This window comes from Apodemus sylvaticus, chromosome 14, assembly GCF_947179515.1.
Source record: "Apodemus sylvaticus chromosome 14, mApoSyl1.1, whole genome shotgun sequence".
NCBI lineage: Eukaryota > Metazoa > Chordata > Mammalia > Rodentia > Muridae > Apodemus > Apodemus sylvaticus.
In genome coordinates, this window is record NC_067485.1 from 55,535,713 (window position 1) to 55,563,670 (window position 27,958).

At 41.0% G+C, this 27,958-nt stretch overlaps 1 protein-coding gene across 3 annotated transcripts in view; it reads left to right on the forward strand.

Annotated features, from left to right (window-relative positions):
- Positions 1-27,958, forward strand: part of Epc1 (enhancer of polycomb homolog 1) — an 86,084-nt gene that overhangs the window by 26,774 nt on the left and 31,352 nt on the right. The window contains exon 2 of one of the 3 annotated variants that reach the window (XM_052157767.1): positions 419-860. The exons of the other annotated variants lie outside the window; for them this stretch is intronic. Coding sequence (XP_052013727.1) covers positions 419-451 — 33 coding nt within the window. The 3' untranslated portion in view covers positions 452-860. Of the gene's footprint in view, positions 1-418; positions 861-27,958 lie in introns of those variants that run through there. 3 annotated transcript variants of the gene reach the window in all.

The following is a 27,958-nucleotide window of genomic DNA, read 5'->3' on the forward strand; positions in this document are numbered from 1 at the left end:
TTCGATCTTTGAGACAATGTTGCAGATTTGTTTACAGTATGTAACTCTTCTCTAAAGTCTGCAACTTTTTAGTTCTTTGTAAATTTAGGTTCGCCTGTTTTTAGAAGAAAGGGTAGAGAATAAACTTTTCAATGAATGTTAAAGCTCTAAGGTCCTTTTGTATTAATAGTGTAGCTAAAGTTGTGTGAATTCTTCACAGACATCCTAACATTAAGATATCCAAACTGGGTGGGCTGCAGTAGTTACATTATGTATACAGCTAATAGGTGAATTAATATTTCTGTAGCCTTTACCTTGCTGTGGAAGTTGGGTCAAGATGTAGAGATAATGTAGATGTCTTCCACACATTTCCCCCAGATGTTAACATTATAACTTGAATGACTTCTAATTCTAAGGACTTGCATACGTTGGTTTCCAGGTACAGCCACTTATACAGGGTGCAGTGTGTTGACAGTTGAAGGAAGTCAAGGATTCCCATGGACTGTGTGCTCCAATTTTGTTGTGGAAAATTGTACTGTAATACTTCTGTTGGTACTGTAAGAATTTCTATTCTCTGTAATGTTTTTCAAAATAAAACTCTTCAAACTGCTTGGGTTATTTAACCTTTTAAAGTAAAATAGTTTTGACAGTCGAATGATGTTACTTTGGGGTGGAGGGTCTTGAATCTCACTTCACAGCTGAGTGCTGAGTGTAGCTGAGTTGTGTGGGGAGGTGGGTGACTGTCAGCAGCTCCCTGTCTGTCAGGGAGAGCAGTGCTCCTTATTCTGACTTGTATCAACTTAGATTAGATGGTGACATTTGTTTATTTTTAAAATAAGTGATTTGTTTTTTTTTTAATTAAAGTACTTGTGATTGCAGAATCTTGTCTTTTTGTTTTATTTTTGTTTCTCTATGTAAGTTATACAGATACTACTTTCAAGTTGGGGTGCTGGTGTTACCCTGCTTGAGGAATTTGTTGCATCTTGTGCATCTAAGGTAGAAATCATTAAGCAAGACCCACAACAGTACACTTTAGAAACCGAGTTAAGTCTTGCTTTCTGACTCTTTTGGACAGTCCTGAGAACTACAACCTAAAATGAAAGCCGAGCTCAACTGAAGGGTCTGTCCGTGCGTATTAACATTTACAGATAATTTTTGTTTACTGAATTTTGGTATTGTGTAGTGGTTGTCACTGGGTTTTGGTAGGTGAAGTTCCAACTTTTATTAGGTATGGGGATTAGTTTTTTCAATCATCTGTTTAGAATTCTTCATGTCACAACCAGACAAAACTGAATTGTGAGTCATAGATCTCTTAATAGAAGAACTTAAAATCCTCAGGAAATAAACTGCTTCACAGTCCTGTGTGTCAGGCCACACTAGTGACAGACTGAGTCAGGGCAGGGAAAGTAGTATGTTGTACAGAGTTGAAAAGCCCTAAACATAGTCTAATTTGGAGTTAACCTTTTTACTAAAAAGAAGCGTTAAAGCCAAGCTCATCCGTGGGCATGTACTATGCCTCCTGCAGGGTCCTGTAACCTGGAACCTGAATTGATTGTCTAGTTTAGAAAACATACATTAACTTATTCTCAGTCTTGAAACAGTTAGAAATAGGATCTAGTTATCATGATCCAACTTTATGGGTTATAGGATTCTACTTAAACAACACAGATTGAGATGAGGATAGTTTCTTATCCACTGCTTTATAAGAAAGCATTTCATGATTTAAAAAAAAGTACAGCATTTATACCTAAGAGTATAATTGTTCCCTTTATTATATTTTTTTGTGTTTAAAGAAATGTAGGTTTTGATCTGGTTGTATAGCCTAGGCCTATCTCAAATACACTCCCAACCCCGTCCCCACTTGGCCTCCTGGGTCCTGGGATTGGGCTTAAGGCACCACAGCCAGTTTAGAAACGTTTTAGTACCGGGAGGATGACTTCTCATATAGTCCTGTTCTGCCAGCCTTAGGAGTAAAAACTGAACAAAGCTTAAACCTGGTAGGACAAATCTGTAATCAGAGGCTGAGGCCAGTCCAGGAAATGTATCAAGACCATGCGAGTGAATCCGCAAGCAAAGGATAGGCCCATTTCAGCGAGGAAGCCTCTGTCCATTCCTGGCACCTTAGGAAAGATGAAGATACTGGCCTAATTAGGCATGCTTATTTTTTTTAAGAAGTTTAAGTAAACGATAGCACATAAAAACACACATCCCCCCCCCCCCCTTTGGAAGTAAAAGGCTACTCTGTTTAAAAACTTATTGTAGAATTGAAAACTGGCTTGTAGTGCTTGAACTAACTAAAAATGTTAGGGATTCAATGTTTCAATTAGTAGAGTGTAATAACAACTTGCTAAGTCAAAAACTAAGGGTGGAAATTTTTGTAGAGTCACATGTAAATTTTAAAGCTCAACAACAACAACAAAAAAGAAGTCCATGAAAAAAAGAGTGTCCTGGGACTGGGAGGAATAAAGAAAATGAGTGAGGATGCCCATTGTCTCTTAGCATCACTTAAATATGTAATTTCAAGTTTCTTTATTAGAACTTAACAGTACTGCCACAATTTTACTTACCACTGGGGGCGGGGTATCTTTCCAGAGAGATGAGCCCCATTAGATGGGTCTGTTACAGTTGACCTGAATGACTAAAATTGGGACTTTATAGTTTTATTGTATGGAAACATTTGCAGGCTTTTAATAGTTTTTAGAGTGGCGTTTGGCAAATTGTACCTACTTTTTATGGTGGGACATCATTTATAAGGAGTCTGGATTGGGTGGGATATTTGAAGGCACTGGATTATAAATGATACCACATTGATATTAGCCATTCAGTCTCTTAAGACTGATTAAATAGAGTCCAGTTATCATAATTCAGCTTTAGATTTAAAGAATTAGACACAGCAGTCTTGTAGTTCTGCCTTGTCTCACCTCATTCAGGAGTTATCACACGCAGGTGAAGGATTTATAAACAGTTTTGGTTTTCTTATAAAAATAAAATTTAGGGGAGGAAAAATTGGAAATATGTGCATATTCCCAATATAAAGGCTCTACATTTAAAATTTTTAAGAGATCTAGTTTGGATTCATAGAAATAACTTGACAGTTTCAGTGATAAGCTCAAAACTGATTTTCTTTTGAAAGCAAGCTTTTTTTCCCCTTTAATATGTTAAGCTAAGTTTATCTCTGTGTCTAAAGCTGCAAAATTCGGCCCATTTTTCCATTCTGTTGACAGTCTTGCAAGTGAAGTAAACTATCAATTGTCACAGAAGCAGAATTAAAGAAACTTCAGATAGTTTGGATTAGGAAGAAATTGAGAAGATCTGGGCATTCTGCATTAGATAGCAAAGGGTCTGGACACAAAGATATTTAGGAAAATAAAGTTTACTTTTCAGTGAAAGCTTTATTGTTGTTGATGATTTTTGGATTACTCGGGATAAGCTGTCAGGTTGCTGAGGCTTATTTTGAACTCCTGGCACTCAACTCTACTTTCTGACTGCTGATATTAAAGGACTGTGGTATCACACCTGAATTGTAGAAGTTGGAATTCAGAGATTATACACCTTCTGGAAGTTGGAAATGCCTCCAGAAGCATATACAATTTTGGGAAGTTTTTTTGTTGTTGTTATTGTTTTGTTTAGGAAAGGAGAAGGCTCAAACCTTAAAATTTCCAATGGAGACTCTTTGTCCCAATATGGCAGTAATTTGTAAAGTAAGTGTGATAACAGAATAATAATTAAAAAAACATGAATAGGCAATCCAGAAAGAGACTGAAGAAAACATACAGCAGGGGCCTATGGAAAGCTTCCACTGACATCAGCCAGAGGCAGTGAGGCTGGTAGTGCCTCCTCGGTCTGAGTTTAGCTCCCCTTTTATTATTCAGTTTGATATTTGGGATTGGTTTATATCTTAACCTTATTTCCTAAAGAAATTACAATAAAAATGGATGGCTTATGTATCTAAAGGAATTTCTGTAGGTTGTGATTAACAATTTTTTTACCAAATTTTTTTTATTACTAGAACTTAATTAAAAGCACTATTTAAATATAGTACAAACAAGGGATAGACTTTCTAAAAACTTATAAGTCTCAGGAAGGATTAAATATTATACCAAACAGTGTTCTATTAAAAACAGAATGGGCTTTGTTTCTGTTGTTGTTGTTTTGTTTTGTTTGTTACTTTTTATGCTTTGGGGTTTTTTGTTCTTTTTGGGTTTGTTTGTTTTGGGGTTTGGTTTCTCTCTGTAACAACCTTGGCTGCCTCTTTTAAAGTTTGTTTTCATTTTTAGAAGCACAGTTTCTCTCTATAGATCCTGCTGGCCTTGACCTCATAGGTATAGGCCTGTCTCTGCTTCTCTCTCCTGGGATCATAGGGGTCCCCCACTACCCCTGCCTGCCCAGCAGTCTAAGCACTAGGTGGTTTTCTTAAGCGTTCTTAATAAGTGTTATACACATAGGAAACCACTGGTTCTGACTACATCTATGATTCTACTTCTTAACGATTAGATAACACACAAGGAAATGAGATTTTATATTACAGTTAAGTAGTAAAACAAGTTGTTTCTGAGTATACAAGTGAAAGGAAAGTGTAATAGAACTTTTAGAGACAGGAAAATGTCTTTAACTTCTGAAGTAAGTTTTGGACCTTTAAAATGTTACTTCTAAAGCTAGGCATGGTGGTTCATGCCTACAGTCTGGCAGTGGGTGGGGATGGAGTAGAAACTACCTTGTGAAGAGTGTGAGACTGTCGCCAACTGAAAAAAGTGGCAATGACTTTCTGTGAGATAGGAACCCACTGGTCTAACTACTGTCAGTAGGATCCTTGATGCTGTAGTCTTCTGCATGTTCATAGACTGGAGTCTTTGCTAACCTCTAAATGGCTCGTGGTGATAGAAACTAGGCTGTTGAAGTCATTTAAACTTAGTGGATACCCAACTCTGCATCTTTAACTCAGTAGTGTAATTGTCATCTAACAGTTGGCAACCTGTTACTGTCTTTTAAATAAATAGCGAACTTGCTGGCCTTGAGAAGGTGGTGACACTCTGTCCTCAGGGTTACAGCCCTGAGGAGTGCAGAACTCAACTCTTGAACAATATGATGCTAACTTTAAGAAGCTTGCTTCAGTTTTGAATAGGCATTGTGACATAGCCTGCTGAATTTTGAAACAGATTCCCCGCAGTATTACCAAGTAGAAACATAATTTAAAATGTCATGTGGGTGTTTTGGTTTTTTTTTTTCAGTTCCAGTCTTGTTAGAAATAGGTTAATAATTTAGAACCCCAAATAACACTTAATATGCTAAGAAAATGCATCTGGACTGAGTCCTTTCACAAGTTACTTAACCTTACTAAATGGACTTTAGTCTGGTCCTGCCTCACAGGGTGACTTCGAGGAGGAAAGAAGACACCTGTGAGACATGCAAATGCTATTGCCGAGTGCGAGGCAGGGTTAGGATGCCCTTTTTATTGGTACTCAAAAGTAATTTAATGTTTATGTAATCCGAAATCTTTGATTATCTGGTATAAAACATGTTCTCCTCCCTAAAGAGTTCCACAATACAGTTAGTTGTAAAAACTGTCTTTAAGTTTTAGGTGATTATTAAAACTGAGTATTAGTTAGATCTAAGTCTAGTCTAATCTGTGATGTTGCTTGAGTGGTTATACACAGACTATCTTTTCTTAGCTGAGAAAGACAAGGTCCTGACCTATACTAGTTTCCTATTTTGAAAAAAGTGGCATTGTGCCTTAAATCTTGAATTAATTAATGGCATCATTTACCTATCATTTACAAAGAAGGTGGTTAAAATTCATGGGTAATTGGTTCTGGTTTAGTCTTGGCAGGCTCAAATTTAAAGCCAAGTTCTGAAAGATATATAGGAAATAAATGGGTGAAGTAATCACAGAGTACTTTGGTTGTTGTAAGAATTTGGGGTTAGAGCCAGAATTCTGTAATTAGTTACAAATTAATGTTTATTGATAAACGTGGTCTGAAGTTAAAACAATATAAATATACTAATATTGAAGTGTAAAGCAAAAATTTGGTCATTGTTTTAAAGATACTTGAAGTGAAAGGCATTTATGCAGACATTTAAAAGTCCATTTTGTCCACTTAAGTAGTAAATGTTGCATTTTCTGGGAAACTATAGTCTCATGGGTACAGCAGTGGCCACATAAGGGTGTGTTCTGTGCGTCTTATACTCCAGCCTGTTGGCTTTGTGAGGATGGGAATTCTGTGTGCTTCAGTTGCACATTGAATGTTTCTAGAGTCTAAAATGGTATCTATTATGGTCAGTATTTAAAATTAAATGACTTCATGAGAGGGAGGTATAAAAAAGTAAACTTTATCAAGATTCTTACTTGGCAGTAAGATAAAAACACAGAATTGCAGATAGGAACACAAGTTTTCTTTAAGTAGTGGTTGAGGCACACTTACCTGAGACTTGAGGGCTGAGAATAAACCTTGGAAGAATCTGGAGGTAGAGAACCTTCCAGGCAGAAAGCCTCAGGATGGAAGCACAAGAAGACCTATGTGATCAGAGCACAGGGAGGCCTGGCCTGGGGGATGCTCGGGGTGAGAAGTCGCAAGTGCTTTGAAATAGCGTTTATATAAAAAGGAACATAGTCTACCTTTCCCCCAGTATCATTCTGAAATACCGTGTGGGGAGGAGGGCTTTGGGGCAAGAGTGGGAGGGAGTTTATTTGTTTGGAAATGAAGAGAACTCAATGAATTTGAGATACATTTTGAGGTGGAACCAACAGGATTTGATTGAATCAGCAAAGAAAAGAAGGCGAATAGCCCGAGTTTTGCTTGAGCAGCTGGATAGATGATGGGGACAGTAAACTCAGATGGGGAAATTAGGAAGGAGAGCATAGAAACAGGGTTTGGAAAGCCTCTTGATCCAAATGTAATTAGGCATAGGAAAATACAGTTCAGTGAGCAACTGAGAGTGTGGACAGTTTGAAAGCCGTGGCTTGGTTTGTTATAGGCTGGGTGGGAAATGGCCCTGCAGGCGTGTATATTTAGACTCTGGAAGCCCGAGTGAATGAAGCTGTTTGGGGGTGCATGGAACCTTTGGGAGGTAAGGCCTAGCTGGAGGAAGGGGGTCACTGGGAATCCAGCCTTGACATAGCCCTTCTTGTCTCGCTTCCGGTGGACATGTCTTTATTGGTCAACATCTTATAACAAGCAACCATGGCAAGATCTTCTAGACACCCCACGCCCCCACCCCCATGGGAGTCTATATCCTTTGAAACTGTGAGACAAAATGAGCCTTTCTACTCTAAGTTACATTTGTTTCATGTTTTGTAAAAGCAGTGGAAATTGTTACAAGTAGCACTCTTTCATTTGATAGACTGTAGCTTATGGTCTGCAACTCAGGAAGAACTGTTGTGTTAGAGGTGCCATGGAGAGTGGAAACATTCAGGGAGGTTGACTGTGCTATCCGCTGGTTCCAGTGAAGAGATAGGGAGGAATGCTCATTGTTAGGAGAAGCTAGAAAGACTGCATGCCGGCACAGCAAGTGCAGGAGAAGCTTTGGAAACCTTTGCTAGGAAAGGCAGGAACAATCCGTAGAAGCTGGAAGGGACTGAGTCTGCAGATGATTTCTAAAACTGTTTCAAAGTCCTAACTCAGAAAAGGGAGATAAGAAAGGTGAGCCTCAGCTTGTTTGGAGGATTCTAGTCGAAGCACAAAGAAAAAGTCTCAAGTACAGGCTGGTAGCACAGCGTGTTGAAGAGACAGAGTTTAGACTTTCAGTGACACAGTTGTACAAATGAACTTCCAGGCTGTGGGAGGAGGGATGTGTCTAGAAATGTGGAGTTTGGAATGTTACCCAGTCTGGCCAGAAGAGACATCAACCTAGAAAAACACTGGAAACTTATTACCAGTTTTGTTCTAGGCTAATGACTGTACTGGGCTTGAAAGATTGAACACAAGGCTCAGTGGCTCTGAGGTTAAAGCATCCTATGTTGGAAACTAATCCTATGGCACAAAATTCCGCATTTGGCACTTCACATCACCAGGATGAGGCTATGCATGATAAGGCTCACCTATAATTTTAACACACTGAAGCTGAGGCAGGAGGACTGCTTTGAGTTTGAGATCAGCCTGAACTACATAGTGTAGGCCACTATGACCACATAGCAAAGCCCTGTTTCAGAAAGGAAAAGAAAAAAAATTACCAGACATTCAAAGAACAGAAAAAATGTGGCCCATTTGGTAATCACAAAAATAGATAAATCATTAAAGGTATAAATAACAGTAAGTTACTCCCGTTAATATAACAATGATTTCATTTAAAAAGACGAGATGATCCTATCTTCTCTAAATCAGTGGCTCTGCTCTTGATAACCCTTCCCCGTCTTCCCAGGATCCATTTGCCTGGGGAGTTGGTTACTAGCTAGCGAAGGAATACCCGCTTTTAAGGAAGGGACAGCAGCTATGTGGGGGTTGGGGGATAATTAGTTGAATTGATAATGAGGATGAGCCAACATAAACTTGTGTTTCTGTGTGACCTATGAGATGAGATCATGATTTCCCTGTGAAGAGGGAACCAGGAGTCTCAGGGATGATTAAACTTACTGGGAAATGTGATCGGGTTGATGGATTTGCTGAAAGCCAGGATTGTGATCATTCTAAAGTGATCATTTGCACAACTCAGTGAAAAGGAAGCTTCCAGCTTGATCTTTAGCATAAAATGTAGACAGTGGGGTTCATCTAAAGTTGATGTTTGCCTAGGAGAGGTACAGAAAATGAGGGGAGTAGTGAAGTCACGAGTGTTTGTGAAGCAGGTTATGATCTCAACCATGGGGTGTAAACTGTAAGCAAAGAAAGAAGATACAGGGAATCTAACGAATAGAGAAAGTTGACATGGAGTTCACTGGAATGAAAGGCTCTGGAGGTGACTGTTTCAAGAATGGGAGTGCATGGTTAGGGAAAGGAACTGAGTCAGGAGAGGAGAGGAAAGAGAAGGAAGTGCTTGAGTTTAGGTTTTATACGTACAACTATTTGTGAATGAAGCTCTCTAGGACAGAACCTTAGGGGTGGTAGTAGAAGTGGCTGAGAGCCCTGATGTCCAGTGATTCCAGGTGTGCATACTCCAGGTGTGCATACTCTTAGCAATGATTACAGTGCAGTATCGGGAATGAGCTGAGCTCTAGCAGACCAAAGCACATGGCGGCTTCCAGAAAAGCATGGGAGTAGGAAAGGCCAAGAACAAGCACGGTGAGGGCTAGCTGGAAACCAAGGAAGGGCCGTGTGTGTGTGTGTGTGTGTGTGTGTGTGTGTGTGTAAACAGACAGCCATGGGCCCTGCTTGGAGGATACTGCAGAACCACTTACAGCAAGGCGTGGAAACTGAGAATAGAGCTCGAGAGAGAAGTCAGGAAGAGTGGAGGAATTGGGTCACATTAGTTGCTGTTGCGATCAGAATGCAGGGAAGAGCCAGAGAAACAGTTGTTCTTCACACTCTTTAGTAATGGTTTATAAACCCCCACTAGAGGCTAAGCTATAAAAGGATAACCATGCTGTAATCAGAGATGGTGGAAGCCTGCAAAAGGGCTGCTTATCACTCCTCGTGGAGAGTTACATAAATATTCTTTTGAGAGGAGGGAAGACTCTGGGTCTTGCTGTGTAGACTGTCCTCAGAGGTGTACAATCCTCTTGCCACTGCCTCCTGAATGTTGTGATTACAGATGTTTTAATAATCAGGAAGTGGGCCTTTTGGGGTCGTTATGGGATATCTGAGACCTCTCCTTCATTCTCTGTATTGGTTCTTAACAGAGGCTTAACTAATTTCCTACCATGAGCCTTTCTGGAAATTTTGGAGGCTTCTTTTCAGTTGTCATAGTTATTAGGATATCATTGCAGTTATTAACAGGTTGCCTGTATACATTTCACAGTATAAAAATAGTCCCATAGAACATTCCGTTAGATAAAATTTGTATGTGAATTATCTACATCTAGGCCCTGATTCCATGTTTCTCTGTGAAATTTTTCTTTCTTTCTTTCTCTCCTTCCCTGTCTCTTTTTCCCATGAGTGCGTGCCTGCGTACATTAGTCTTGAGACATAACTGCCTTTTCCAGAAATGCAGCTAATATGTAAAGTGCTCTATAATGTATAGTTTTTTATTTGCTCAGAAACTCTGTAGGCATGATCAGTCCTTGAAGGACAGAAGTGTTCAGTAGGTTTAAAATGTCAACAACTTTAAGTTACAAAGAGTATATTATTGGCTGTAGAGTGCTTTATCAGTGGGATCTAATTTTATTTATGATTTATTATGTCATAATTTATTCAGAAGCATTGCTTACTGGACAAGAAAGTCAATTCAGATCAGTTGTTTCCCATGGGTATCTCACACAGCAAAGTTATTAGCTGTCTAAAGAGAGTTGAGATGATGGGGAGGCAAGGGCAGTCTTTGCCCTTTTAACAAGTTCTGTGACTTTTCATGCTTTTTTGTTTTGAGACAAGGTATTTCTGTGTTGCATTAACTGGTGTGGAATTCGCTATGTAGACTGGGCTAGCTTCCAATTTGCAGAGATCTACCCATCTCTGCCCCCCCCCCCCCCAGGTGCTGGGATTGAAGATGTGTGCCACCGTAACCAGCCAGATTAGCGACCTCTTAAGCTTTTGTAGCTGCTCTGCCACTGGATACAGTTAAATCTAAGAATCACTATGCAGAGGTCAGAGCACATTCTGGGAAGGCTTCGAATCACTCTCGTTCTCACAGAAGATGCAGAGCCCTCTTTTTATGATAAATGGGGCCGACCTGATCTCTGGCTAGTGTCTCCACTTGTCTTTCACTTGGCTCCTTTCCCTTTCCTGCCTTTCTTTTCTGTTGTTGTTGTTTTCTTTCATTTTGTTTTAGAGCAAGACTCGATTTCTTTATTAAGGAAAGGCGAAAAAGAACTCTTAAGATTAGGAGGAGCTCCAAGGGGGAAAACACTTTAAATCTGTATTAGCAGTTTCTTGCTCCACAACAAATTATTATTCCCAAGTTTGGTAGTTTGAACCAATACTTTATGATACTGAGAGCTGAGAATCTAGATGTGGTTTATCTTCATTATGCTGTCTTAGAGCAGCTGTCCTTCCAACATAGCACCTCACTTCCTCCAGACTAAAAGTATTGGAAAAGGGCCACAGTCTTCTGTAATTTGATTCAGAATTTATATACTGTTAATATGCTTTTGATCGCATAGATCTACCTAGGCAAAATATAAGAGGGTCTTACACAGGCCAGCACTGAGAGGCATTTCCAGTCTTTGCATACCTTCCATGTGCAGATTATTCTTACTTATCTCAGCCCAGAGCCCCCCAAGGCTCATCAACTACTGTCTGAACTCAGAAGCAGCTATCTTACCTAAGTCAGTTTTACTACAATTGACAGTTGTTGGGTATAGTTTTGGTGTTCAGTTTCATGAGCATAATTCTTCTTGACCTGGGCAGCTAAAAATAACCTCCAACATGTAATGTTGAGTCGAGTTTTCAACTAAGTCCCATTGTTTGCTTTCTGCCAACATGTGAGCTTCTAAGAGTCTGTGTTCTACTATCTCTTGTCTCTTACAATGCGAGAGACCAGTGTTTGTTTCTACATGTATAATTCTTTTAAAATGTTTTGAGTCTTCTTCAAATTGTATGGAGTTCTGTTAGTTGAAACCGCTTGTTTAATTAATGAATATATATTTTACATATAAAAAATACAAAAGCTGGAGCGATAGCTCAGCAATTAAGAGCACTGACTATTCTTCCGAGGTCCTGAGTTCAATTCCCAGCAACCACACGGTGACTCACAATCATTTGTAATAGGATTTGATGCCTTCTTCTGGTGTGTCTGAAGACAGCAACAGTGTACTCATTTACATAAAATAATTCTTTAAAAAAGAAATTAAAAAAAATACATAAAATGTCCTTTAGCCCAGTCTAGCCTTGAACTGGCTGTATAGTCAAGGATGACCGTGGCTTCTCAGTCCTTCCTTCCGTCTGCCAATTGCTGGTGTCACAAGCGTGAGCTACCTGTGCCTAACACCTAACTCATAAGAATAAACTCTGCCTCATCCCTTCATTGGTCCTACTAAAAGACAGCAGTCTTATATTTCTGAGAAGCTCTATGAGCTAATCTGTGAAACAGGACTCTCAGCATCTTCTGTGGTCAGAGATTTTATAGAACGGGTTGAGGCCTGAGCCTGTAGTCTCAGCACTTGCCTGTAATCCCAATGTGTGGGGCCTAAGGAAGGGTGCTCGCAGCTGAAGCTGGGGTGGGCTGCATAGTGAGACCGTGTCACAGGAAAGATGGAATGAACTTTGAGCAGGCCATGCGGGCCATCATTTCTGGCAATGCCTAGGCTTTGGTCTTGGCTCAGCATCCATTTCCAAATATATGTTTCATTTGCAAAGAGACACTGCACTTCTTTCAAGATCATCAGCCTGGCTCTTGTTTTAAGAGCTCTTGATTTAATTATTCTCATTTATTACGCTATTTCAAATGGGAAAAAAAGCATTTCTAACTTGAGTTCAGAACATCTCCCTAGTCCCTAGTTCCAGCACCTAGTTCACTAGGTAAGTTTTCTCCTTTTCATCTATCTAAAGGCAAAAGCATAAACTTCCTTCCCCTTGCTTGATGATATATGCCTTCTAGTGTCCAGTGTCTTACCCTCTGCTTGTGCACATCTCACCTGCACAGCCATGTGACACACTGCCAGGCATCACCAGTGTCCTCTTCACTAATGGGTTCTCTGTGGTCAGTGGACTAGTTCTATTCTATTTTAACTTTTTGTTAGGGCAGCAAAGAATCAGTATCAACGTCTGTGTTAATCTGTTACCATGCAATTACCCCAAAGTTAGCAGCTCAGAATATCAACTAGTTAAAATCTCGCTGTTTCAGAGGGTCCAGGAACCACATTACTGGCAGTTCTGACTCCAGTTTAAGAAGAGTCCTTTAGGGTTGTCAACACTGCTTGCTTGCAAACTGCTTCCGGACTCATTCTCAGCCCATGGCCTCTGTTCGTCATCCGCCAGGCCTCTCTATTGACTCCCTACATGACTTAGCATAGCATCCGCCTTCCTCCAGAGCATAGGGCCTATGTGATACTAAGCACACACCCAAAGAAACACTGCACTTTCTCAAGACCATCAGCCTGGCTCTTGTTTTAAGAGCTCTTGAATTTGCCGGGTGGTGGTGGCGCACACCCTTAATCCCAGCATTTGGGAGGCAGAGGCAGGCGAATTTCTGAGTTTGAGGCCAGCCTGGTCTACAGAGTGAGTTCTAGGACAGCCAGGGCTACACAGAGAAACCCTGTTGGGGGTGGGGGGGAAGCTCTTGATTAAATTATTCTCATTTATTACTATATTTACCATAACTTCTTGATTAAATTATTCTCATTTATTACTATATTTACCATAACTCTTTGGTTACCTAATCGTATAAATGGCCCAGAGTCACCTTGCCATAGGGTTACCTTTGCCTCCAGCTCACACATGAGCCAGGATTCTGAATACCAGGGAGGTGTGTCTCTGGTTAGTCTGAAGACTAGTTGCCACAAGCACCCTTCCTATTGGACAGCACTACCCCCTTTCCAGTGGACAACAAAACACATATCATTTCTCACCAGTCTAAGCCCTTTGATGGCAGAAAGCATCATCTTTAAGAACTTAATATTAAGGTAAATGTTTCTTAAATGAATGTTTAAATAGTTCTGGGAGTCAGGTGTGGCAGCTCATGCCTCTAGTCCCAGCACTCAGGAGACAGAGGCAGGTAGAGCTCTGTGAGTTCAAGACTAGCCTGGTCTACAAAGTGAATTCTAGGACAACCAAAACTTCATAGGGTTTCTACCCTGTCTCAAAAACAAAATAGTTCTAGGGAACTTAGGCATTCAATAACATCATAGTCTAAATGGCACTCATCATTGATGTTTTTAGAGTAAAACCAATGAAGTTGATTTTAAGATACGGAAGCCATGAGAGTGTCATAACTCTCTTGAAGTGTGACCTGGAGTGTGGCGCCCTGGTTCAGTGTGCACCAGCTTGCACGGTGAGAGCCTTGTTGTCAGAATGTGGTGCCAATTGTATGCTGTCTGCACACACAGCTTTTCCCTCATGGGCTGTCAGCTCAGGTGACGGATTAGACAGAGGTCTACTCATAAACCCCCACTTCTAAAGATGAGAAGTAATTATTGTAATTTATAACAGTTATGTTGCTACTCAGCATAATGAAAATAAGTCAAGTTGAAGTTCCTGAAAAGTCACCTTGCTTACCATTTAAAGCAAAGAGAAGTAGAATAAATCATAAACTCTCAAAATTAATTTCCTACTTGAATTAGAATTTTTGCATTAATTTCCATCTCTTTGATCTGAAAGTAAGGATTGATGGCAAATGCATTCTTATTTCCTGCAGTACAGTTCCCACCTACCACCTGGCAGTGGAGCACACCTGAGAAATGTGTATAATGTTCTTTTATTTTGTGAATTTTTCCTTGTAATACATTTGCACTAAATCAAAACAGTTTTTTCCTTCTGAATATCAGGAAATATTAAAGACTCAGCTTCGTAAATACATTTTCATTGCTGTGTTTATCCTGCAGCCTCTATTTGGTTGTTTGTACACAGTCTGACTGCGCAACTCTGGCCGGCCATGAGCTCTTTGGTCTTCCTAGCGTCGCCTTCCTAAGTGTTGGGATTATAGGTACATTACGACATACCCAGTTTTATAAAAGAATTACTAGACCTTGTTAGAGATGTTCTGACATGAATTCTTTTTCTTATCCAGCTAAACAGACTGGTGTTAAACTGCTCTTTCATTGAGTTTACATGCTTAGCTTTGCTAAATCCCAGTGGAAAGGTTAGTCTGGCAAGAAGTTGAGAATTTAGTTGGACAAGTGCCAATATTAAGGCTGATATTGAAAATACCCTGGGGCTGGAGAGATGGTTCAGTGGTTAAGAGCACTGACTGCTCTTCCAAAGGTCCTGAGTTCAAATCCCAGCAACCACATGGTGACTCACACCTACTGGTAATGAGATCTGACTGCCTCTTCTGGTTCTGTCTGAAAGACAGCTACAGTGTACTTAGATATAACAATAAATAAATCTTTAAGGCGGGGCTGAAAATAAATCTTTAAGGTAGGGCTGACCAGAGCAAGCAGAGGTCCTGATTTCAAATTCCCAGCAACCATGTGATGGTTCACAAGCATCAATACAGCTACAGTGTACTCATATGCAAAAAAGAAATCTTTGAAGGAAGGAAGGAAGGAAGGAAGGAAAGGAAAGGAAAGGAAGGAAGGAAAGGAAGGAAGGAAGGAAGGAAGGAAGGAAGGAAGGAAAGAAAGAAAGAAAGAAAGAAAGAAAGAAAGAAAGAAAGAAAGAAAGAAAGAAAGAAAGAAAGAAAGAAAGAAAGAAAGAAAGAAAGAAAGAAAGAAAGAAAATATCCTACAGTGTACTCATATGCAAAAAAGAAATCTTTGAAGGAAGGGAGGGAGGGAGGGAGGGAGGGAGGGAGGGAGGGAAAGAAAAGAAAGAAAGAAAGAAAGAAAGAAAGAAAGAAAGAAAGAAAGAAAGAAAGAAAGAAAGAAAGAAAGAAAGAAAGAAAGAAAGAAAGAAAGAGAAAGAAAGAAAATATCCTGTGTCTAAAGTAACTTCCTAAAATTTCTAATGTTCTAGCAGGTACAAGTGCTTGCCGTGAGTGCCAGAGGCCCTGCGTCAATCACCAGAACCCATAGGAAAATGGAAGGAACTGCCTGCTTCACCAGGCTGCCTGTGGCATCCATGTGCCACCCTTGCACGCACAGCATACGAACAATGCTACACTTTAAGGGGTGTTAATGTCGTCAGTCCCATTGCTGCGCTGCTTCCCTGGTTGAGGAGACCGTCTTAGTCTGATTGACAGTTCCTAACAAAGCCTTCCAAAATTCTAGTTGCTGCCTCCTTTATTCAGAAATCAGTTGTTCTTTAAAACTTGCTTTCTTTAAAACAGAAAAAACTTGCTGCTGGTTTTGAAGTGGTATTTGATGCTGTGCTAGCTAGTTTTATATCAACTTGATACAAGCTAGAGATGTTTGAAAGGAGGGACCTCAGTTGAGAAAATGCCTCCTTAAGATCTAGCCATTAAAAAAAAAAAAAAAAAAAAAAAGCCTGGTGGTGGTGGTGCACATCTGTAATCCCAGCACTCTGGGAGACAGAGGCAGGCGGATTTCTGAGTTCAAGGCCAGCCTCGTCTACAGAGTGAGCTCCAGGACAGCCAGGGCTACACAGAGAAACCCTGTCTTGAAAAAAACCAAATCAAAAAAAAAAAAAAAAAAAAAAGTAAGATCTAGCTGTAAGGCACTTTCTTAGCAGGAGAGGGCCCAGACCACTGTGGGCGGGACTGTTCATGGCTTGATGGTCCTGGGAGGAGGCTAGCTGATCCAGCCAAGAGGAGGAAGCCAGTAAGCAGCGCTCTGTCAGGCCTCTGCCCCGGCTTTTGCCTCAGGTGTCCTGCCCTGACTTCCTTCAGTGATAGATTATATGATGTGAAAGTGTAAGCCAAAGAAACTCTTTGCTCCCCAGCTTGCTTGTGGTGTTTCGTCACAGCAAGAGAGACGCTAACTAGGCAGATGCTCTGGGCTCTTGTCATCTGGCCTGTTTCTTCTCACTTCTGAAGCCCTCAGAGTCTTTTAACAGCTCTTCTTTATTTCCATTATTAAAGCATTTCCCTACTATTCCCCTACTGAGTTGTCCGTTAACAGACTGAGAAGCCCTCTAGAGGCTGCCACAATTGCTGCTGAAGCTTCTATTTTATAAATTCGTTGGTACAGTCTTTTACTATAGGATTCTGAGCTCTAAGTACCATTAGCATTGGGTTTTAATGCCTCTTATTCATTACTAGGTAGGTTGACTTGTTTGTGCATTTCTAGCTAGTTCTATCAAGACACTGGTTTTACCATGTGGTTGCTATGAGGCAAGTTTCTTAACCACTAGACTTCATTGCCACATTTCTGTCCCTTATAATATAGATTTATAAGAATGACTGACATGCCTGTTTCTTTCTGTTATCAGATAGGATAGGGACTGTAAGCATGGAACCTTTCCCCCATCCTAGTGGCTTTGCAGCAACGAGTTATTTATGTCATTGCTTTGCTTTTTTGGTTGACTTGGAACTTTCATTCCAGGGTGTAGACTGTGGCAGAGTGGCCTCAATCCTAAATGTGACTTTAGTGGAAGAAAGAGCTTTAGAAGATCAATCAGCTGTTAATTGCTGTGGTCAGAATTGGACCAGTAAAAATAACATACCAAACCTAGCCATAGAGGAACCATTAATTACAGTCTTAAAGAAGTGTAAATATTTGGGAGGTAATCTTCACTTTTGGCTAACCAAAGGTTTGGTTCCTTTTTGACTGTATAGGTCTGGGTGTGTTGCCTCTTACCCCTGATATGAATAAAAACTGCCACACAATACCCTCTCTTCCTCCTCCTCCTCCTCCTCCTCCTCCTCCTCCTCCAAGAGTCAGTGGGAGTGACAGAGACTGGATGCAGATGATAGACACGCCATACCGATGAAGGAAGGTTGGGAGAAATGCCGCAGAAACCCACAGGCTGTGCCTGTCCTTCCGGCACTAGTCTGCCACGGCAAGAGGCTCCCTGCTCCATAAATCTTTGTGGCTTCTGTTGTCTGTGAGAGGTTTCCTAGTTTCTTTTCTCAGCTTCATCTGATGTGTGCTCTGGCTCTGAGAGCTGGAACAAGCAGTGGCCACCTTTCGCCTCTGGCAGAGCAGAGACAGCATGCCTCTGATGCTGTTGACGTCTGTTCGTTTCTTTGTGAGCATGTAAGCTTTGTGCCTCTTGGTTGGCTTCCACTGTGTTTCCTTTCTGCTTGTTATGCCAGTCAGGGTTTCTGTCCAGATGTGACTCTTCTAAAACTGCTTCCTACTGGTTTGTTTGTGTCTTATCTGCCCGTTATTTCTCCCCACTGTGTGTGTGTGTGTGTGTGTGTGTGTGTGTGTGTGTGTGTGTGTGTGTGATCTTTTATGTAATGCCAAACAGAACAACCAATGTACTGTTTGTTTTTTTTCTCAGTGTTTAAAAACTCGGCTGGGGCTGCGGTTTTGGTTACAGTGCAGTGTCAGTCTTTTCAGGTTGTTATAAGTTATTCCCATGCACGCTGTGGATTGTCATTGTTCTCACTTGGCATCTATTTTAGTTTTCTTCGGTATTTCAGATTTTATTTGTACCACCCCACCCTCCATTTATATGTTAGGATAGGCATAGGTCAGGCTATGCAATGTCTGTGAAAACTGCCTCAAAGTCTTAGGATATAATAATATCAGAAGTTATTTCTGATTCTTGTCACATTTTGAATCACCATAGGTCAGCTGGAGATCCAGATTGCTACAGTAACCATTATTTCAATCATGATATTGTGGAAAGAGTGCTTATGCTGTGGTCCAGACGGAGGTCACTTTGACTGAGAATTTACTGCCAGAAAGTTTAGTCCTCCCAGAAGCATCTGAGGAAAGACACTTTGATTTGCCCCTTTTTATTGGCTGGGGAAGATGAAGTTGTGTCCACTAGCACATCGCCATTGAGGTGTCTGCTAACTGCCTCCTGTTGTCAGAGAACCATTTGCTCGTTTCATTTTGAAATAGGGTCTGGACTCTGTGTGTTCTTGGCTGTCCTGTAAGCCTGTGTCAACCAGGCTGACCTTGAACAGAGATTAATAGTGTGCACCGCCACACCCAGCTCAGCAGATTAGAGGTGTACCATAAGATTGGCTGTATCTTATAGCTCTTTACAGTTAATTCAGCCTCCCTTTTGTCAAAAAGAGAATTTGCAGTCTGGCCATGATTTGATTAGATTTTAAAACAGAGAATGTCATTTCCTTACTTGAAGATGTTTTGTAATTGAAAATTATAGAGTGAAGAAATTCCCTAATTGAACAAATGTTTCAACACCAGCCCTGTGCCAGCATCTATTACTGCAGTGTTAACACCATTTTAGACTTGAGGAAATAAATAGACTGACTGGCACCGTCTGTTACAGTCTGTCTTTGCAATGAGATCGTGGCTACTGTTCTGTTGTCTTTAAAAATAGAATTATGCTATCATTCTCAACAAATATAATGGAATTCCTACTTTCCAAATTTAGCATGGTTTACTTAATGTCTTTGTAAGAGGTAAATGCTATCTGAGCTGTGTTTAGTCTTTATATGAAGCAGAGACTTACAAGAGGAAGTGGCTGTGCAGGGACTACGGAGATGATGGTGTTAGAGCAGGCCTGGCAGCCACTGCAGTTATGCTAAGTTTGCAAGCTCTTTGCCCCTTCCTCCCCATAGTAAGGTGGTTAATGCGTTTTTGTCTGATTTCATGGAAGGAGTTGACAAGATTCATTGCAGGTAGCATGCAGAGTTGGAAAATATTCCTGTGAGTTATCACGTACATTGTATGTGACGTAAATAGGTAGTGTTTGGAATGAATTGTGATTTTGATTGGAAGCTGTGAGAAGAGAACCCCATGTGACTCAAATATACATTTGTGTGTGTGTGTGTGTGTGTGTGTGTGTGTGTGTGTGTTCCAAAGTGAGGAGAGACCTTGTTGTTTTGGAAAAGCTGATATGGCTGACTGAAGTCTGCTTTACGGTACCTGAAGCTTCCATAGAAAGCCTTAATCTGGCATTGAGCTCTGATGATTAACTGCTGACAGTGACAGCCAGCCAATAACAAGGAAGCAGAAACAGTGAACTTGAATAAATATTTCTCCAAAAAACATGTACAAGTTGCTGGGTTTTGTTTTATTGTTTGTTTGGAGGGGCTTGTATATTTTTATTACTATAGTGCTGGTTAGTAAACCTAAGGGTCTGTGTGCTTCATTTATAGTTAGAGTAAGCATTTCATTAATTAGACAGTTCGTTGTATATTATAATTTCATCTTCGGAATCATATACAGAGCAAGCTTACTTTATAGACACAACTTCCTCGATTCTCATTATAACCCTGTAAGTTAGGTGTTGTTGTAAGCCCTTTACTAGTAAGAAAAACGGTCATTAAATTGATTTTTTGAAGTGCTAGGTATTATACTAAGAGGTTTCTGGTTTCTCTCTTCTGTTTCATTTTTGCCCGTATAAGGGAATGGTAACTAAAGGGTGAGGGTGAACGGAGTGTCTGCACACGGGCACCCGAGTCCAGAGTGAGTGCCTGCCCCAAAGCCAAGCCCAACTGTGCGGCCTGTAACCCGAGTGTTGTAGGGTTGAGATGGGCAGATGCCGGAAGGCCAGCCTCGCTGATGGGCAGGCTTCTCATTGAGTGAGGTGCCATATCTCAAGAAATAAGGCAGAAACCACAGGGGCACCCTGTTCCTCCCACCCCCTGCCTCATGTATTTACGTGCTCTATAATGCGTAGACACATGGAAACTAAGGTTTAAAGAATGCAACACAAAATTAGACAATGGTCAACTGGAAGTTTAGCCCACATTGCTGATGTGACCTTTTAAATGCCTTTCATCTTGACTGTTGAAAAAAATTCTACAAGAATCAATTATTTTCAAATTCTATTAAAAACAAAAAAAAAATTGTCATATCACATATTAAGCTAATTAGTAATTTGAAATTATCAGATATTTTCTTCTGTGTTTAGTAAGAATGAATAAAGAAAGTAAGTTTGAGCAAATGAAGAAAACAGGATTTTTGAGATGGTCAACTTTTAAAAATGCTAAGAGAAGATAATATTTACAGATATAATGGGGGACTCTGAGGGGTTATGGTTTTTACTGAAGGAAGAAAATTATATGCCTTTTTTTTTTCCTTTTTTAGTCTGAAAAAAAATAGTAATGCCACAGAACTGTCGCTTTCTCATCCAGGCTATGCTCCACTGCCCCAGTCTCTTTAGGTCAGGATTCATGCACAAGCGAGAGTTTGAGCGTCAGATGGCTCACCCAGAGTGTAAAGGCAGGCACAGTAGCTGAGTACTGTGCCAGCGGGAGGACAAAATAGATGAAACTGCTACTTTATAGGTCAAAGTTAGTCCAACTTGACACTTGGTTTCAACCAAATATTTTCATAGCATAACTCTTTTCTCTGGTGAATAATTTGTTTCTTTTATAACAGTAAAATTGATCTTATACTTAATTCTAAAAGCAAGTGAATTTCTTCATAATTTTATTTTAATTAAAAGCTGATTTTCTTCCTATAAGGAAATTCCTATTCCTGAGTACATTCCATAAGTAATAAGTCACAGGCTGACGAGGTAGCTCAATGGGTACAGTGCTTGCTGGACAAGTGTGAGGAGTAGTTCAGATCCCACCCTAGCAGCCCTGTAAGTCAGGCGTGATGGCACACACATGCATGCGTCTAGCACAGGGGAGCTGGGGACAGATTCCAAATCTCAGTAGCCGGCCTGTCTAGCTCAGTCAGCTGTGAGTTGGAGTTTCAGTGAAAGACTCTGAACAGGTAGGGAGGCATCCATGAAAGAAGCTAGTCAGTGTTCACCTCTGACACCACCGCCATCCCCAAAACACAAACACTGGCCAGGTAATAGTAATGGTAAGTATAGTACCTGTATATGTGTGTGTGTGTGTACATACATACATCCATATATATATATATGTGTGTGTGTGTGTATATATATATGCGTGTATATATATGCGTGTGTATATATATGCATGTGTATATATATATATATATATATATATATATATACACACACACACACATATGTATGAAGTGCTGGAAAAGCTAGTATTAAAAATTCTGCTTTTAGACTCAGCAAGATAAAACAGTGCTTACTAAGTGTGATTACCTCACTATGTTGAGTACTTCATAACTGGGTGATAGGCTAATTAGTCATCTGGAAGCATAGATACACATTGACGGCTTTCCAGTCAAGTAAAAGAAGGTAGGCAATGCAGTGCTTACCTAAATTGACTCTGATTTCCTGTGATCCTTGAAGCCAGTGTTATTCTTCATCTTAAAGCTTTTGTGGCTCCTCCTAATATTAGCAACCAACCTGTACTCAGCCATTTCTGGGGAAAGAGAAAGAGACATGAAGGAATTTCTCCTTGAAAGACTGGGGTTTTAGAGCCAGACTACAGCCCAAACTCCTCTTCTCCCACTGAGGGAAAGTGACATAATCTTACCGAGTATCACCTTTCCTATACAATGGGTGTACACTGTAACAGACCGAGAAGTAAAGATGAAATATGTGTTACGTGGTCTAAAGACAACACTTTTACTTACTGAGCTGTGATTTGCTTTTCCGTCATTTCTTCTGTGTAATAAGAGGTCTTTCTGTTCCAAGTCACTGTATGCCAAGATTCAGATGTGTGTCCGCAGTCTGGAACTTGTTTGTAAAGCCTTGGACAGTAAAGACTTGGCTTTGTAGGCCTTCTAGTTCTTCAGAACTGCTTAGCCTGCTATGAGGCAAAAGCAGCCTGGGTAGTCTCCGGTGACCCAAGGCTAAGGCTGCTCCCGGGGTGTACAGACAGCCATGGGCTGCACTTGTTCCCCTGCCTCCGCTGTAGTTTGCTAACCTCTAATTTTTTTCCCATTAAAACTCCATTCAAGCTTAGAGCATCTATAGTCAAAATAGAGCCCCCATTTAAAAAATGAAAACAATAAAAATTTTGTGGAAAATGGCTCATTTAAAATTCAGCAGTGGCAGGAACTGCAGGAGTTTCCTCAATAGGTGAATCCATTGTAGAAGAGAATGATTTCATCTATCACGGCTTAGCATTACTTTTTGTTTTTGAAGCTTATACATTTACTCCTATGAATTGGGCCTTATCAAACTTCTCAGTACATCAAACTAACAGTGATCATCACATAAATAAGGAAGGCATATTAGGTGCTTATGGGCTGGGCAAAATATGTTTGGGCAGAGCATGGCACCTGTGAGGACTCTCCATCCTTTTCAGCATTTGCTGAAATTGGCAGTGCACAGGAATCCGGCGGTGAATGAACCACCACCCCCTCTTAGAGAACTTTTAAAGATCACTTTTCTAGGTGGGTCAGTACAACCAGTGTATTCAATGACTAAGTGGCTAATTTCGTCAACCCTGAAGTTTTCTTCCTCTGTTCAAAACTATATACTATCGTTCTGCTACGTATCTTCCATGTAAGCTATGTGGCTATAGAGTTGGCTGACAGAAAAGTGTTCACAAACTGTCCTGCTGAGAAGACAAGAGGTAAATATCCTTTTCTACTGTAAGTCTGTTATTTGGAGAAAAGTTTTTAGAAAGGGGTAGTACAGCGACTGAGGAGACAGCTCAGTCAATAACATGATTGTGACGCCCTGCCTTCAATTCCCACATAAGAAGGAAGAAGCCACTAGTGATGGCCCAGGTCTGTAATCCAGCACCGAGGAGGTAGAAACAGAGACCTGAGGCTTGCTTCTAGCAAATTGCCAACATTCATATAAAAAGCTAGGTAAGCCCAGCACTGAGGGTGCAGAGGTGGCAGGAGGACTTCCCAGAGCTTGCTGGCTAGCCAGTCTTCGCAGGCTTATGAGATCCATTTCAGTGAGTAGCCTTGTCTCAGAAGAACAAGGTGGAAAGTAAGAAGGAAGCCTGGCACAGGAGCTCACTGGGCACGCACACTTGCACATTCATGCGTGTGTCACACAGAGGAACAGTGCGCAGAACTGTGGGCCCTGGGCCCAGATGGGATTGTTTGTATTTGTTCCTCTTGCTTTCTTGTCTTCTCTGCTACCCTCTTCTCCGCCTCCTCCTCCTTCACAAATCATGGAGTAATCACATCATGGCACTTTGCTCTTAAGTATGTCAGTCCTTTCTTGGTTTTTATTACTATTATTACTTTGTCTTTGTTTTTTGGCAGCATGTGCATATGTGTATCTGAGGCGAGGTCTCAAGTGGCAAGGGCTGGCTTGAACTCCTGGTCTTCCTGTTCTTTTTCCAAAATGGTGGCATCACAGGCACTCGCTGTGCTGCTTCTTGCTTGTTTTGCCCTGCTCCTTCTGACGTATAGATAGTTTGGGGATATCAGTTCATTATAAAGAAGTTTTCTCCTGATTATTTTGCCCAGACTGGCATCAAACTTCCTGTTGTAAGCCATCCTCCACCCAGTGCTTCTCAGGAGGTGGACACTTTAAAGTCACCTCTGCCTGTCTTCTCTGTTACTTTAGTAATAGATAGTATAGTGTCACATGAAAATGGTGGGAGACCTCCAAAGGAGAGGCAGACATCCTAGTATAGTCATGTAAAATGCAGAGGTAGATGTGGGTTAAAGATGGGGAACCATACATTCAAGTGTTGCTAGAAAGTTCTGTAAGACGCTGACTCTGGGTGTGAAGTGCTGGGGTGTCTGTCAATTGGAAGAACTGGTGAGATCCACATGGTAAGCAGCTAACAGCAGAGACCACAGATTGCATTAGTGTTGTGTTCAGTCTCTTCAGAAAGACCACTGGCACTAGCTCCAGAAGAGAAGTGTGTTCTGCTGGCTGACAGCTCTAACTCTGAGGTGGCAAATAAATATTGAATAGCTTCTAGATAAAATAACACCACCAACAACAAAAATCTCATAAGAATTGGGTCTGATTTGGAGAAGGGGAAGGAAAGGGAGGCTTCAGGCCTGCATAAGTAAGGTGAGAGAGAGCAGTCGGGGAGGGGTAGTGTGCATGGCCAGAGGTGCATCTGGAGCTCTTTGGAAATCAGAGAGGAAATTACCATGTAGACTAACCCCTAGCATAGAAGTAGTCGGGGGCTCAGTATTGAGGCTCAGCATGTACAGGACTCGGGCTGTGATGAGTGCATACAGACGTGGGGCGGAATGCCTTAATGTGGCTATTTGTTAAGTGGCTTAAAAGGAGACACTGATTTAAGATGTAGGTATTATCACTGTGATCTTTCTAACCAGAAAAGCGAAGAAAGAGACTCTGGGCTTGTTCTCATTATATCGTTCTCCTGTCCTAGATTCTGAGAATCACATTGGGCGTGCAGGGCCTGAGAAGTAAAGCACAAACAGGCCGTGTCTAAGGGACAAGGGTTAGAATTAAAATGTCAGTAACTTAAGCCCTGGTTGTGTTGGGAAAAACATTTGCCAGTTAAGTCAAAAGACAAGATGTTTTAGGAGCAAGACAACAAATGCCAGCTGGGGCTCCTGAACCATAGATGAACTTTGCATAAGAACTACACAGAGTGGACTCCAGCGTGTTCTTGTGGCTAAAGCTGATTTTGATGTGATATTGTGTATATAAGTAACAAGTTCCTTTTGTTACTGATAGTCTACTCTTTTACTGTACTATAGTTTTCCCTGTTTGGGGCCCAGGGAGGCTGGTTGTTTCATTAGTGGGGTGCAAACTGGACTCTCTGATGCTGTGCACATGCTGTAGTGCTGAGCTGACAGTGTAGCGTGTCCACCTGTAGACAACGGGTGTGTCGGTCTGGAGCCTTTGTTAAAATGGTTTCAGCATTCTTAGTTAGGGCTTTTGTGAGTGTGTATCCAGTTTACCTTGAATCAGCACTTATAAGTAGATTTGCCAGGCAATATGGCCTGAATGTTGGGTTTTAAAAACTGCTGACTTTTTTCTCAGTGACAGGATATAAACACTGTCATTCTAAATCCTTGCTACCTTTTGATGTTGGCCTTCTCCACTTTTGCCATCCTAGTGAGAATATAGTAGAGGAGCCCACAGACAATGATCTGTGTAGGAAGAGACATCTGGACAAACGTGAAGATGTGGAAAGAAGTGTTATTGGAAGTTTGACCAACAGCAAGGACTCTGGTGTAATAAGCTAGATTGACCTTCAGGGGGCTTTTAACAAAATCAGCCATCACCTAGATATTATTGCTACTTAGAACAAACTGCCTCTAATTCAGTTCAAATAGTCTACAAAAAAGCGTGCATAGTCCGTCTTTTTGGTCTGTGGCATTTACCCCAGTCTGTTATAAAGCAGGAAGAAATACTTCCTCGTGCTTCCATGAGCTTGGTCTTTCCCAGCTTTCCTCAGTGACAGCTTATAAAATACTACAGAATAAGCAAGACTGTCAAACCAGAATCTCGGTACTTGCAAAGATATTCTTGTCTAGTCCTAGAGGCTAAAATGTCTTAATCCTCATACACCATGTGAGAATACATCTTATGAAGAAAATGTTTAAAGGGTAATTTAGACACCTACTCTGGAAGAACTTAAACTTGGGGAATGGTATGTAAACATGATTACGACCTGCTGTCTATCCTAAGTGTAAGGCGTGTTTCTGTAGGCGCATGCTTGAGGGGACAGTTTGTGTACTGTGAGGAGGAAAGTGCAGAACCCGTGGGGCTTCCCGTGGATGACAGTCCAGGGTACCTGGAGTAGACGCTGCACCCCATGATATGAGCTCATGATATTGACAAAGCCCAGTCTCCTATGAGCTAACAGAATTTTGGGACCCTCTTTTTAGAACTTTCTGACATTTTAAAAATTAATGGTGTGCCCTGCTTAGAGCCTTACTTGAGTCAGGTAGCAGAGCTTAGTCACAGGCATAGCAGAGTATGGGAGTCAGAACAGCTGTGGATGTCAGTCCTCCCTCACCTTATACCTGTGTGAGACAAGATCTCATCATGACCTGCTATGTACACACTAGCTGGCCCTTGGGCTTCAGGGTCTCCTAACCGTTCCCAGTCTCATTGTTGGGACACTGGGATTACAGCTGTGCTTACAACATTCTGCATTTCAAATGTGTCTCAGAGTGCAGGATGGACTTGCAGGAGGATCCAAAAGATAAGCTCTACCTGACATGTTCATCTAGGCACTGAAAGATAGCTGAAGGGTTCTGAGCTGGGAACAAGATTGCAAACTGAGGATAAAGTGCCCTTGCATCCTCCATGTGACATCAAGGTTATCAGAAAGTAGAAGTGTGTTCATGTACCTGCCTTCCCAGCTGAGGGTTTCCCCAAAGCCCTGTTTCTGGGCTTAGGGAAGAAGACAGGGCTAGAGCTTAGCACCTCCTTGCCTCCTTCCCCCCCTCAAACAGTTCCTACAGCCTCTTGGGAACCAGTAGGAATCTGAAAGTTTTAACACAAACTTTATAAACAAAGCATTTATTTATACACCATAGTTCTTAACTATGCAACTTTTCTGGGATCAAAGGTGAAAAACTATAAAGTGGCCCGTAAGTATTTTCTATACATAAAAATGTCCAGATAGCAAAAGTTTGTAAGATTATTCCACAAGATTCATTCTTTAATGTAAAAAAGGAAGCACGTGCTTTCAGATCTGGGCAAAGAAAAGCAACAGCTGAGGGAGCCTTGTGAGAAAAATAATAAAAATGAGGGACTAAGGGGGTGGGGGGTGTTAAGACAGTACTTGGAAGTCTGAGGCAGGAGCAGTTCTTTGAGTTTGAGGTCTCCTGGGCTACACAGTGGGCCCCAGGTCAGCTTGGGCTACATAGTGAGACCCTGTCTCAACAAATCTAAAGGGCCGGGGCGCCTGCGTGCTCTCACTCCAGGGAACGTTGGAATGGCTGTCCAAAGTGTTTGAACACATTGTAATTGTCTGCAGATCCTTTCCCGTGCCAAAAAAATGGCTTCTACATAGTACAGAGGCAGTGAATTTGGTTTGAATCATCTAAGAAGACAGCATGTGTGTGTAGGTTGTTTCCACATGGTTTTTTTCTTCTCTACTGTCAGTTTGTGTTGTGAAGCTATTATGAGCTTGACTTACACAACGAAACCTAGAGTATTGAAGAGAATAAAGTCTCAGTGTGGAAAGCTTTCCAGCATATATCAGGTGACCCAAAGCACATAATAGAATTCTGTTGTACAATACAGCTCTCTGTTTATTATTTTGTATTATATTCTGGTTGTATTTATATGTACAGAAAAGTATTTGAGAGAATATATACATTCTTAATGAGCTTTTCATACAAAATGCTTTTCACTTGCAGAGGGGGCGGGGAGTGTGCGTGTGCATGCTCACATGTGCATTTGCAATGCTTTTATAGTGGCTGGTGTTCTTTTAGACTGGTAAAAGCTTTCTGGGTAATAACTAAACCAAAGCTTATTTTGCATACCTGTTTTGCCAAGCCTTTCACCCTCACTTTTAT